The sequence below is a fragment of the Canis lupus genome, chromosome 13 (genome assembly GCF_011100685.1).
Source record: "Canis lupus familiaris isolate Mischka breed German Shepherd chromosome 13, alternate assembly UU_Cfam_GSD_1.0, whole genome shotgun sequence".
NCBI lineage: Eukaryota > Metazoa > Chordata > Mammalia > Carnivora > Canidae > Canis > Canis lupus.
The window spans coordinates 34,005,458-34,018,362 of NC_049234.1; the positions used below are offsets into that span (position 1 = coordinate 34,005,458).

At 44.3% G+C, this 12,905-nt stretch overlaps 1 protein-coding gene across 3 annotated transcripts in view; it reads right to left on the reverse strand.

The window, feature by feature from the left end:
* FAM135B (family with sequence similarity 135 member B) overlaps positions 1-12,905 on the reverse strand; it is a 277,653-nt gene that overhangs the window by 10,905 nt on the left and 253,843 nt on the right. For all 3 annotated transcript variants that reach the window (XM_038555598.1, XM_038555597.1, XM_038555599.1), the window contains 2 exons: positions 5,572-7,549; positions 3,483-3,649 (listed from right to left, as the gene is read on the reverse strand). In XM_038555598.1, coding sequence (XP_038411526.1) covers positions 3,483-3,649; positions 5,572-7,549 — 2,145 coding nt within the window. The remainder of the gene's footprint in view (positions 1-3,482; positions 3,650-5,571; positions 7,550-12,905) is intronic.

The window sequence follows — 12,905 nt, forward strand, 5'->3', positions numbered from 1 at the left end:
ATTCTTCCTGAAACTAACAACTGACTCAAAAGATGGTGGAAATGCCACATGGAATTTGGGAGAACTACAGGCATTTGAGGGTATCCCTAACCATTAAGGATGACCCGATATACCCAAACACCTCATGCGATGGTGGCCCAGTAGAGCACATGCCCAAAACTTGTGGAGTCACAGTCACAAAATGCTCGTGTTATTATGGGCAAGGTTTCTATTTTGTGTTTTTAAGTTAAATTTTATTCTTTCTGTTCATTTCTGATAATAAATTAGGCTCTTTGGTCCTGCTGTTGTTCTTATTTAAAGCAACCTACTGACCTTCCAGGACCTGGCCTTAAAAGAAAAGTAGCGAGTGTTTATATTTAGCATAGTGAGTCTAAATAAGGAGCATTGGTGGCCCCTCTCCTTCAGCTACTGAGCAAGAGAGAACGCTCTGCAACTTGAAACTTTCTCAGAAAATACCATTTGATAAGGTGTTACATTGAGACCATTTACAAGAATACCAATCTTCGGATTTTGGCACATCATGAGGAGTTGTGTGAATATTCATTAACTCTTATTAACTTCTTTAGTTCTCTGTTAATATAGTTATATCCTTGGAAGTGACATCAGAACAAGTGGGTCTAGTACAACTCTATAGAGTCTGGATATATATGTACCTTGAACCAGAGAAACAACCTTCAAAAGCACCTACGCGTGATATTGGTTGTCTCTTTGATGACTTTATGCCCAGGTGATAATGCCGTAATTGACAGCTCTGTTTTCTGACACAGCTCAGAGATGGATGAGGCTGCTCCATCTTTATAACCTCCTTGCTCAACATACATGGTGGACAAAAATAAAAGTCCATGGCCTGACAAGACTTCTCACTTTCATGAAGAAATGGAGAGTCTTTCTCATTTTAATGTAATATCAGATAAGTAGGAGGAGCACACTACTCATGAGTGACATGATGCTAAGTTTTCCATCGCACCTACATTGAAAGTACATCACGCTGATGAGTGAGAAGGTCATTCTTTGTCTTTCTTGCAGCACTGCTGATTGGAAGTCCCAGTTAAAAACAAGTATGTTTTCAGGGGCGCCTTGGCGGCTCAGTCAGTTGAGCATCTGACTCTTGATTTCAGCTCGGGTCATGAGAAGGAGCTCCACATGGGGCTCCACACTCAGTGAGGAGTCTGAGATTCTTCTCTGCTGGCCCTCCCCCTGCTTTCTCTCTCTAAAATAAATAAATCAAAACAAAAACAAACTCCACAGGTATGTCTTCATTAGCTTCTTACTTTTTAAGAAAGAAAATGAGCCTCAAGCCCAGTCTTCTGACAGTTGGGCCAAACTTCAAGAGGATTATTTTCATATCACTGTAATTATTTTTAGTGTTACACTCCCTGCTGGCCAACTGGTTCTAGTATTTCATTTGTGGTAGTGATTTGAGGTTTCTTTTTTTTTTAAATAAATTATTCAAAAAGTATTCCAATTTCAGTACAAATTTTGAAATCCTAGTACTTGGTACCTGGGTGGGGTAAAATTAGGGAAAGATATGCGGACTGTTGGGCCTTGGAAGCACTGATGTCAATGCTGAGTGGGGACAACTCACCAGAGAGAGAAAGCCTGGGGTCCCTAGGCACAATGGTGTGAGATGGCAAACGTCCCTGAGAAAGACGCAGAGTTGATATAATGAGAGGAGCGAAAGGGGAGGAGATGATAGTGGGGAAGGTTAGAATACAGGAGCTTTCTAAAAGGCTTATTTTATTTTCTGAGAGCTACAAAAAAAGGTTTTTGGTAACAGACTGGCATGACCAGATCTGGTAAGATTTTTAACAGATGACTCAAACAGCGATGGGGATGAAGGTTTGGATGGGGAAAGAGATGAATTTGTTGGCATAAGGCAGAATGAAACCCTGGTCTTGGGAGTCTGTCAGTTGGGTTTTAACCTTGGCTCAACCACATTAACTAAGGGAACTTACACAAGTTAGTTAGCTGCCCTTTTACTCAGTTTCCCCAGTTATAATGGGACCATAATACCACCTACTTTGCAGGGCTATTGTGAGGATCATTGACATTAATATATGTTAAGCATTTAGAATGGTGCCTGGCCCCTGGTGACAGATATGCCATTGCTGCTGCTCTTTCTCATCTTCCTCCTCTTCTTCATCTAGAATGTATTATTTACCACTGGATTATTTGACACTTGACCAAATAGACCTGTTGATTGAGTGTCCCGGTTTCCAAGGCATAAAGCCAGACAATTACATGCATTAGCCCCTGGATTGGGAATTAAGAACATTGTGTCCTGGAAGCATAGCACACCACCACTCCCTAATAACTTATCACCAGAAGACTGTGACCACAGGTTTTGCCACTCATCACCCAGGAAGGCCTAAAGAAGTCCTTTCCTTTATCTGACATTAGTTATGCATTGGAGTCCATATAAAGTGGATGTGAAGACTTTTCCAGAAATCATGTTCCACATTCCAGTTTGCAGATCAATTATGATGTAAACTTGAGCTTGAGGAGAACTCAGATGCCCTGTATCTCCAGCTGCTCTGATTGCTGTCTTTAACCAGTTAGGGTGAGGCTGGAATTCACAAGGGGAAAGAGGACTAAGGGTTTGACTTTGGTCCAGGCTGAGTTGGGACCTCAAGATCTTCTGGCAGAGCTAAGTTCCGTATCTTACGGAGATTTTGGACTGACTGAGAAACCCTAAGAAATCTGACAGTGGGGACTAGGTCCTTTGGAGAGTGGGACAAGCAGGAGCCCTTCCTGCTCCCTTCTCTCCTCCCCTGGACCTCTACAGGACTGGTAGATAGTTCTTTTGTAGCATTCAGCTCTCAGTCCATATTTGCCGATCTCACAAAATTAAGAATTTTTTAAGGTCAGGAACCATGTTGGGTCTCTGCAATCCCAGAACTTGGTACAGTATCTGACATACAAAAATTGCCTCATAAGTGAGAAATGAATAAAAATAGGCAACGAAACAGTTTCGGCCACTAACCCACGTCCCTTCCAAATGAATTCATGCATTCATTCCACTCTGTTTCTTCCCTTGTGCTTTTGACACATGGGTTCCATTAACCCATACACTCTATTCATGCTCCCATTAACATTTTCATCCCAATAATCCACCCATCCATCCATCCACCCATCCAGCCACCTAATCACCCACCCACCCATCCATCCATCCACCTATCCACTCCAGTCTTTATTTTATTTTTGTTCATTAGTTTCATTAATTATTCATTCCAATATTTATTTATTCCATATATTCCTTCACTGCTTTATTGCATTCATTTATGAATTTCATTTACTCAACAGATTATTGTGCCAGAGAGATATCTTCCTTGGGAACAAGGCCAGGCCATTTCCCTAGACCTAGCACGCTGCCATCCCATGGTTGCTAATAACACTATTAAGTGAATACCTGACTTAATTTATAAATGTTAAAAACTGTGTATAATACAGAATTTTGAGGTGGAAACCTTTTTGGCACTCACCATCTAGGCCATGGACACAGACTACCAGGTGAATCCCATCTTCCAAATTTTCTTCCTCTTCCTCTGGTGGGAAATACGGTATATCAGAAGCTAGTACAGATAAGTCACTGTACAGAAATCCATCAATCTTCAGTTCTTTTTTAAATTTTTCTTTGGCCTGATAAAAACTGGAGAATACACTAATTAATCAGAAGCCACACTGTGTATGCCGTGTTGAGCAGGAGATGAGTTGAGGTGGCTGGGATGCGGGAGAGATGAATATCTACAAGGAAGTATCTGCGAGCAACAAAGGCAGAATAGGAGGCTGCAGGAGATGCTGGTGAGGGAAGCATTTTCTCAACAAGGAGATAGGAAAGCATTCCAGGAAAAGTTTTGTTGGTTTGGGTTCTGCAGATTTCTATGTGGTTCCTGCATGGAGCAGGACTTCTATGATTCCATTCAGCTCCCAGGATCCATCAATCCTAAAAAAAAGATCTCCCCAGAGTGAAAGCTTCTTAAAGTGGCCCACAAGGCTACCATGGCTTGGCCTCCACCCACTTCCCAGCAGCATCTCCCCACCTCCAAAGAGAACACATTTCTCATGATTCCCTGCTTGAATTCAGTTTGCTTATTTTGGTGCCTTTGTGCATTCAAATCTCTCTGAAATGCGTTTTCCCCAGGGTTACCACAATCTTTGCCTGATTATTGGACAAGGTGGTAAGAGCACAGACTCAGGAGTCTGACTGCTAAGGTTAGAATCTCAGCTTTGACCCTTACTAGCTGTGGACTGACCACTTAACTTCTCTGCACTGAATGTCCTCATTTGTAGAAGGGGAATACACCATTATCTAATCCACAAAGTTATTTTGTGTGTTAATTGATATAGTCTATGCAAAAATGCTTAGAATGGTACTCAAAACTGATTAAATAGTAAAAAAAAAATTATCTGTTACCAGCCTTATCACCATCATCATTCTCACCATCATCACCATCCCATTACCATCCCCATCATCATCCTCACCACTGTGTCTCATATTTGCTAGGCAGCCACCTCTAAAAGGTTCCCCCAGGCCACCGTCTCTAGGCTCACTCGGTGTCCCCAGCCAGATCGGTTCCTTCTATTTCCAGCTCAGCTGCACACACACAAGAACCCTCCTGTTTACCCAACTACCCTTGTTCACTTCTCTCACTTTCTGTCTCCCTATTAGGCTGGAAGTACAGTAACAGCCAAGACCCCACAGCCAAGCATTGGGCAGTGCTTGCAGTCTACTGCAATTATTAAATTGATCCCATGAGCATAATAGGTACTTAATGTTCTTTATAAAGCAAGGGACCCAAAGTTTACCTGCCTGTGCAATCTCTTTCATGGGTATCATTAATATGTACCTCTTCAGCATTTTGCAGAAAAGTAATAAAATGATTCTATAACATAATTAATCAAATGTAGAGTTTATAGATGAGGGAGCGATAATGAATGCAAATGTAAGGCAAAGATTAAGGGATGGATTTTGGCATGGCAAAAGAACTGATACACGTAAGACCTGCACAAAGGGGCCGAGCAGACAAATCTGCTAAGGGCCCAAAGGCCCTTAGAGAACTGCCCTCTCAAAATGTGCAAAGACAGAGGTATTATGACACTCAAAACAGAGTTATCATCACAAAAACTGGGGGAAAAAACCCCTCAAATGTCCCTTTTTAAAGGAGTTTGTTAATAAATCATGGTACATCTATATGATGGAATATGGTTTAAACATTAAAGTGATAACGCAAAAATAAATTTACAAGTAAAGAAATGTTCCCAATACATTAAGTTGAAAAAAACCTTACAGTTTGTACACAACTATCCTATTTTTGCATAAGAGGACTAGATAGAGATGTAAATAGAAACAAGTGTAGGACGACTTACGCAGTGGCTGTATTTGAGAGATGGGCTTACTGATAGTTTTTACTTATACTATTCTGTATCTCTGATTTGTAGGACATAAGTATATTACTTTATCTGAACCAGGAAATAACTCCTATCTCAAGGTTGAAATAGTATGCATGAAATTGAGAAATATGTGGGAAATGTAAAACTGTGCTGGGGAGGGTAAGCCAGCCATCAGCTTACCTATACATCCTTTCACTGACTTCTTCCTCCAACTTGCTGGAATGGGCAGAAACAACTCCAAAGGAACCCAAAGGCTGATGAGTGATGGGCAACGGGGTCTGTTTGGAGGCGAATCCAGCCCGGGCAGGGGTCTCCTTGGGCACGGAGGAGAAAGGAAGACACGTGGCAGTGCAAGACACAGACAGGTTGACGACCTCCACGGCTTTCAGGCTGTCCAGAGTGAAGGTCTCTGCAGGGGTCAGGTGGGACACCATGACGGAAGTGACTGCCCTTGGTTCTTGGGTTCCTAAAAGCTGGGAGTTAATGGAGTGAGTCACAGTGGAGCACACAGTGCCTGCTTCATGTCCGGCCTCCAGAGGAGCTTGAGATCCTTTGCTAAATGCTGCATCATCAATGATGCAAGGTGAGCTGCTCTGCTCGCCTGTTGAACCCAGGTCACTGGCATTAGCGGCTGCTGTACAGCTCCATTCAGGCACCTTATGGTGGGCGACAGTCTCATCATCTGAGATGCTGCTGTCGGAAAGAGCTCCTTTCTCCACATTCAAGTCTTCAGGCATGCCCTTTGGAGTCTCCATTAGTACTCCAGGACAAGATCCATTCTGAGGGTTTTCAAGTGCTATGACACGTGGTATTTCTAAATTAAGACCTTTGGTTTCAATGTCTGGAGGGTTCTCAGTCCTGCCATCAAGACAACAAGGTCCTTGAGGATCAAATTGACTGTCTTTACCTTTGGGGATGTCTATGTAACCAGGGCCCTGCTGGTTGTCAGCACCTGAAACCACCTGCCCAGGGAAAGAGTCTGTCCCGGCACCTGGGGAGTCTATGCTCTTGATGGGTATGGCTGACCTTTCAGCAAGACCTCCACGTTGCTGCATCGTGTCCGTGTCTTCAGAGGACTCCTCTGGGCTACTGATCTGGGGTGCAGACACAGACTTGGTCAACTTGGTGTTGGCCAACTCCCGCTCTTCCTCCTCAAAAGGCAAAGAGCTAATGGAGGTGAGAGATGCCTGGATCCCACTTGGCAAACTCGTATTGCTCTCTGTGTGTCCACCCTCTAAGGAGTTCCTGTGCAGGGCATGTCGTCGAACCAGATGGTGCAAGACTTCTCGATCACTGGGTAACTCCAGGGCCCTGCTTCGTGCCTCGGACCAGGCAACAGAGCTTGGCTCGCTCTCAATGCCTGAATCAGAGATGATGGAAGAGGACCTCTTGATGACCCCAGAGAGCACCGACACTTCCTCCTGTTCCTCTGCATGAGGGTCCTTTGGGGAAGCCCTAACATCCAAGGGATCCCTCAAAGTGGAGTTTAGTGGATCACAGGGCTCAGAGGGGATGAGCTTTAGACTTAGCAGCACCACCTTGCCCTCCTGGTCTGCAACCTTTCCTAGAGTACTTAACTCATGGAGTGTTGTTTTCTCCAAAATGATGGCATTTGGACGACTTCCACCTGCTATGTCTTTGCCTGGCACAGTTCTGTCTGATTCATAGTTATCTTGAGAGTGCCCACTCTCATGCTGAGCACTAATGACCACTGTGGGTTCAGCACTGCAAGGCTTCTTATTGCTAGATTTCACATCAATGTAGGTGAGTACTGGGGCCTGGCCATCCTCTGGACCTGGACTCCTTCTGGGCAGGTCCTCATCTGCCAGTGGATGTGTTCCAACATCAGACCTCTGGCCAGTCCAACATTCATCTTCAGGCAGATCTGCCTTGTTCTGGAACTCACCAATTGTCAGATACACCTGAGATTTGGAGCACACATCCACATGTTTTGGTGTGGTTATGCTATTGTCTGGCTCTGGACACCTAGTAACTTCCTCATCAGAGTCCATCTGAAGTGGTTTCATGGTGGGCAAGACAAGGTCTTCCCTAAAAGGTGATTTTCTATTTATAATAGCGTTCTCTTCTGTGTCTTTTAGATTCATTATTGCAGGACTTGTTGGAACATCAAAATTAGGGTAAACACTCAAATTGCACCCTACAAAAAGAAGAAAGAAAAATGTACTGTAGTTTAAGAAACTATGTCCACAAACTATCCCAAAGCCTGACTGTATAATAAAAAAATAAAAAAAAAATTGGCTGAACTTTGCTCCTGGTTCCTGGGGGACAACCTCTGAATTTGGGAAATTTCCCATTTGATGGAAATGTCTTTGTTATTGGTGGCAAGCCTTAAAAGCTTATACTAACCAGGTGACTCATGATGAGTCCTTTAATAGTTTGTACTAAGGAGATGACTCAGGATGGGGGCTTGCCATGCCAGAAAGACCAATTATTCGGTTGGGGCTTTGAGCCAGGTGGTACCAGTACAACATCTGGGAAGAGTGGTTCAATCATGTGGCCAATGATTCAACCAACCATACCCACATAATGAAACCCCAATAAAAACTGGATAGTTGGGCTTGAGTAAACTTCCATTGGGCAATACACATTGATTCACCAGGATGACCAGCTCTGGAGACATGGGATCTTCATATTTGGGACCCTTTCATACTTTGCCATATAGGTGTCTTCTTTTGGCTGGTTTTTATTTGTATCCTTTATATTAAAACTGTAATCATAGGCAAAGCACTTTCCTGAGTTCTGGGAATTGTTCTAGCAAGTCATCAAACCGGAGGGGGTGGTGGTACCTTCTGAATTGGTAGCCAGTTGGTCAGGAGAGCAGATGGCCTAGGAACCCCCAAGCTTCTGTCTGATATGAGGGTGGTCTTATCAGAGGCTGTGCCTTTAACCTATTTGACCTAACACTAGGTAATCAGTGTCAGAATCGTCTTGCACTAATGCAAAACTGTAAAATACTGTAATTCATGATTTGCCTTTTACTTATTTTATTTTTTTAAGATTTTTATTTATTTATTCATGAGACACAGAGAGAGAGAGAGAGAGAGAGAAAGAGAGAGAGAGAGAGGCATAGACATAGGCAGAGGGAGAAGCAGGCCCCATACAGGGAGCCCAACGCGGGACTCGATCCTGGGACTCCAGGATCATACTCTGGCCGAAGGCAGGCGCCAAACCGCTGAACCACCCAGGGATCCCGTGTCTTTTACTTAATAAAAGTTCTTAACAATTCTTATAAATATTAAAGAATTTCTCTACATCACGTAGCATTTACAGTGTGGAAAGAGCTTTGGAGCTAGGAAGGCCTGCTTTCTCATCTTGACACTGGCAACCCCCAGCCGTGAGGCCTTAGACAATGATGGAACTTAAATACTTAAGTTTTTTTCCCCCCCATTCAAGCTCACTTTCCTCAACTCTAAGATGGGCAAATTCATAGCAACCAGCAGGCTTCACAGACACAGCTCACAGGAGAGTCATGATATGAACTGCCACACATGGAGAAGACAGAGTCCTGCTTTCTGTAGAGAAACCCTCCAAGCTTGAGCTCTGTCACCAGGACAATTATCCTGCACGGCATTCAGACCACAGAAGTTCCCAGATCACTCTGATCTTCCTGGTAGGATGGTGGGGGTCAAAGCATGACCTTCTTTCTCTTATTTTTCTTTAGGGTAAACTATTACCTCTTTCATCCTATCTCTCCATCTGTTCTCTCTTTTCTTTTGTCTCCTCTTCTCTCTTCCTCCTCCTGGCCCTCCTGCCCCTCCTCCTCCAGCTCTTCCTCGCCAAATCTTTCTTTTTCTCTCCCTTCTAATAAATCATAACTGGAAGAAAACAAGTGTCTCCCATGTCTATCTCTAGCATATCTCTCCTGAAAAAGCCATCTGATATGTTATTCAATTTCCATGCACACCAAACACAAAAAGAGGGGACTGGGCTTTTATTTCATTTAAAACCTTTAAATCGGGATCCCTGGGTGGCGCAGCAGGTTTAGCGCCTGCCTTTGGCCCAGGGCGCAATCCTGGAGACCCGGGATCGAATCCCACGACGGGCTCCCTGCATGGAGCCTGCTTCTCCCTCTGCCTGTGTCTCTGCCTCTTTCTCTCTCTCTGTGACTATCATGAATAAATAAATAAAATCTTTAAAAAAATAAAAAATAAAATAAAATAAAACCTTTAAATCCTTCAAATGGTTTTCATAGAAGTTAAAAGAGTATAACCATTCTTGGATGTTATGAAGTGAACCACTTACAAACCACATCTCCAGCTCACATTTTGGGATGATATTTATGACTGGGTCAAAGATTAGAACAAAGATTGGGAAAAAAACGGGTCTCTTCCTTATGTGGATATATTCTTTGCATCTTGAGAGATGAGCAAATGTCCCTTCCTCTGGGGGAGTTTCCCCATAGCTAACAGCAGGTTAGATGTCCCCTGAGCAAATTCCCAGCATCCCCTCTACACACATGGACTATCACATCACCACCACCATACAACGATCCACTTGTGCATTTCCTGTCTCCAATAGAGAGAAGGGTTATAATGTATGAATATTGGTGCGCCCACAGCTAACACCATGGGCTGCCACATAGTGAATTGTATTCATAAAATGAATTGAGAATAGAACAGAAATGCAGTAGAACAAAGACTATTACTTTCACTAGATGTTTATGTTGGTTTGAAAAAACCACAGTGTCAATGTTATTTAATCCATGAATAAAACATTGGCACAGCTTTGCACAAAGCCCTATACTAGGCCATGGGTTAGGGAGAGGGCAAGTGGGATCGGTTATAACAATGAACTAGTCTCTGTCTCTAAGGGATTTTCAAAATATTGGGAAGCATACAAAGTACAGTGCACTTGGCTCTCCCACCCAAAGCACGTAGGTTGTATCCTAGAGAATATGAATTGGGTTCTTCAGAGAAGGAGATTATGAGTCATAGGAGGCAGGGAGACAGCAAAGGCAAAGACCAGAAAACTAGTGCATAGTCTAGTCAGGCATCAGTTAGATCCCATGTGGCTGGAGCAAGAGTGAACAAGGATGTCAAGTGGGCATGAGGTATAGGGAAGCCACGATATGGATGGACTCGAATGCTCTATGAACGAGGGGTCTGGTCTTTACATTATAGGCAACAGGAAGATTGGCAGATTCTTGAACGAAAAATGAAAGATGCCTCTGATTTGTCCTTGACAATTCAAGACAGGACACAGAAAGCCCAGCAAGGAAGCGGATTGTCAAAAATAGCAACACTAGTTTCACTACCACAACTATGGGGAAAATGAGAGTGGCATTGGGTCTAATTCAAAGAGAATGGCTTTAGTCAGATACTAGCTAATGGCATTAGCTGACATCCATTCATCACTTCCTTTGTGCCGGTCACTCCTAAGTGTCCTGTGGATGGATGTATCCACTGATCATGGCAGGCCTGCGGAATATAAATTACAATTCCTTTTGTCCAATTACACAGTCACTGATGGTCGGGGGGAAAAAATTCCAATTCAGGCAGCCTGGCCAATGGTTAAGGCCCTTGGGCAAAAAGTTCAATTGCCTTGGGACAGAGGAGTGGGGGGGTACCTGGGAGAAGCGATCACAGACCATATAGACAGACTTTGCAAGGGCCTGGCACACAGTAGGTATCAAGCCACAGTACTATAGCAGACCGGGAATAAATATTCCTATTTTAATGTGGAAATGGGACTCTTATTTCCATTTCTTCATTACACTGCAACAATGGAATGCAAATCGCACGACCTCATTGCAAATTACATTAAGGTCACTAACCCCTGGAGGGAAAGGGAATTCATTCTTTATCTGCTGATGCTTTTGCTCTGGGATTAAAGTGTCATCAGAGCACATGGTGAAGGAATAAAGGTCAGGAAGAGTTTTGAGTGGGGAAATAGTCTTGGGAAAGGGAAGGGAGAGGTGAGAGATCTGTAGAGAGGAGTCTTGGGGAGACAGCCAACCCCCTCTGAGAGCAATTGTCTTGGGGTCTTTCTGGGAAGACAGGATCCTTTTGCTGGGGTCACAGACTCAAAGTTAAGTTCCCCGTCCCAAGCACTCTGCAGACACAGGCAGAGATGGACAATACGAAGCTTCGAGGAACCTGCAGGGGCAGATGGCCTAGGAAAGGTGGCCCTCCAGCCACACCTAAGTCTAGGGCACCACCTTGGCGCGCAGAGGAGGAGGGCAGCCCCTGGCAGCCCCCGTAAGCCCAAGGTTGACTTCCCGGCTGGTGCTGCCGAAGGGAAGTTTCGGCTTCAGCTGGTATGAAGATTTATAAAACATAAAGATATACAATACAATCGTACGCATGAGTCGCAGGAGTGAGATTTACGTCCATTGCGGTGTCATTCATATGGAAAGGAAAACAGATCGGAAGACCTGCAACGAAGCCCAGTAGCAACACCCCAGGGTCCAATCGCTGGGGCTGATTGTAAATTTCTTCCCTCCCTATTCAAGGGTTCTGTAGCTACCTGATGTCACTGTAATGAAGACGAGTGCACACGCACACACATGGACACACACGCATACACATGCAGCCTGGGGTCAAGTGTTAAGCTCTTTGGACCAGCTGCTGAGGCCGCCATCTCTGGGGCGCGTACCTTCCAGCTGTCATACACAGCATTGACACTAGATGTCAGGGCACAGCTGAGAACCAGGAACATCCTTCCACCACAAAGCTGGACTGTCCTTGGAAGTCCACCTGGACTTTTAAAAGAGCCTACAAATCTCTGCCTGCAGAAACTCTGGAATTTAAGTGACACATCATTTAAACGATGGGTATCCCAACATCAGGGTTTGAACCGCCTCACAAAGAGATGGTAGGACAGACCCTGGGCCTTGGAGCTGGAGCGACTTGCTTTGAACGTTGGCTTTTATTTGATTTACTTACTTTTTAATTTTTTTAAAAGATTTTATTTATTAATGAGAGACACAGAGAGAGACAGAGACACAGGCAGAGGGAGAAACAGGCTCCATGCGGGGAGCCCGATGTGGGACTCGATCCCAGGACCCCAGGATCACAACCTGAGTCCAAGGCAGGCGCTCAACCATTGAGCCACCCAGGTGCCCCAAACATTGGCTTTTATAAGCTGTAGGATCTTTAATACATACTTCAATTTGTTGAGCTTCAGTTTCTCTCTATGAAACAGGGTGCATGAGGGGATTTTTTGTTTTGTTTTTAATAGGATTAAAAAGATAAAACATGTAAAACCTCCAGCCAGGTATTTTCTTGCTCTTTAATGGATCACAGGTCTACTTGGACTGTGATGGCTTGTGGGCTTCCATGAGCAGGACCGCGGGAGGGGACAGAGGACCAGCAACTGCGGAATGCCCCGTGCGCACCAGGCTCTCTCCAGCTAACCTACCAGTTCCTTAACACGCTGCGCAGAACAGCAAGAGAGACTGTGGTGTGGACACAAAGACACAGATCCACGCAAGCATGCTGTCTTTTCTCCCTGAGTGAGCAGCTCACCCACTAATTCAGTCACTGGGGCAGCCC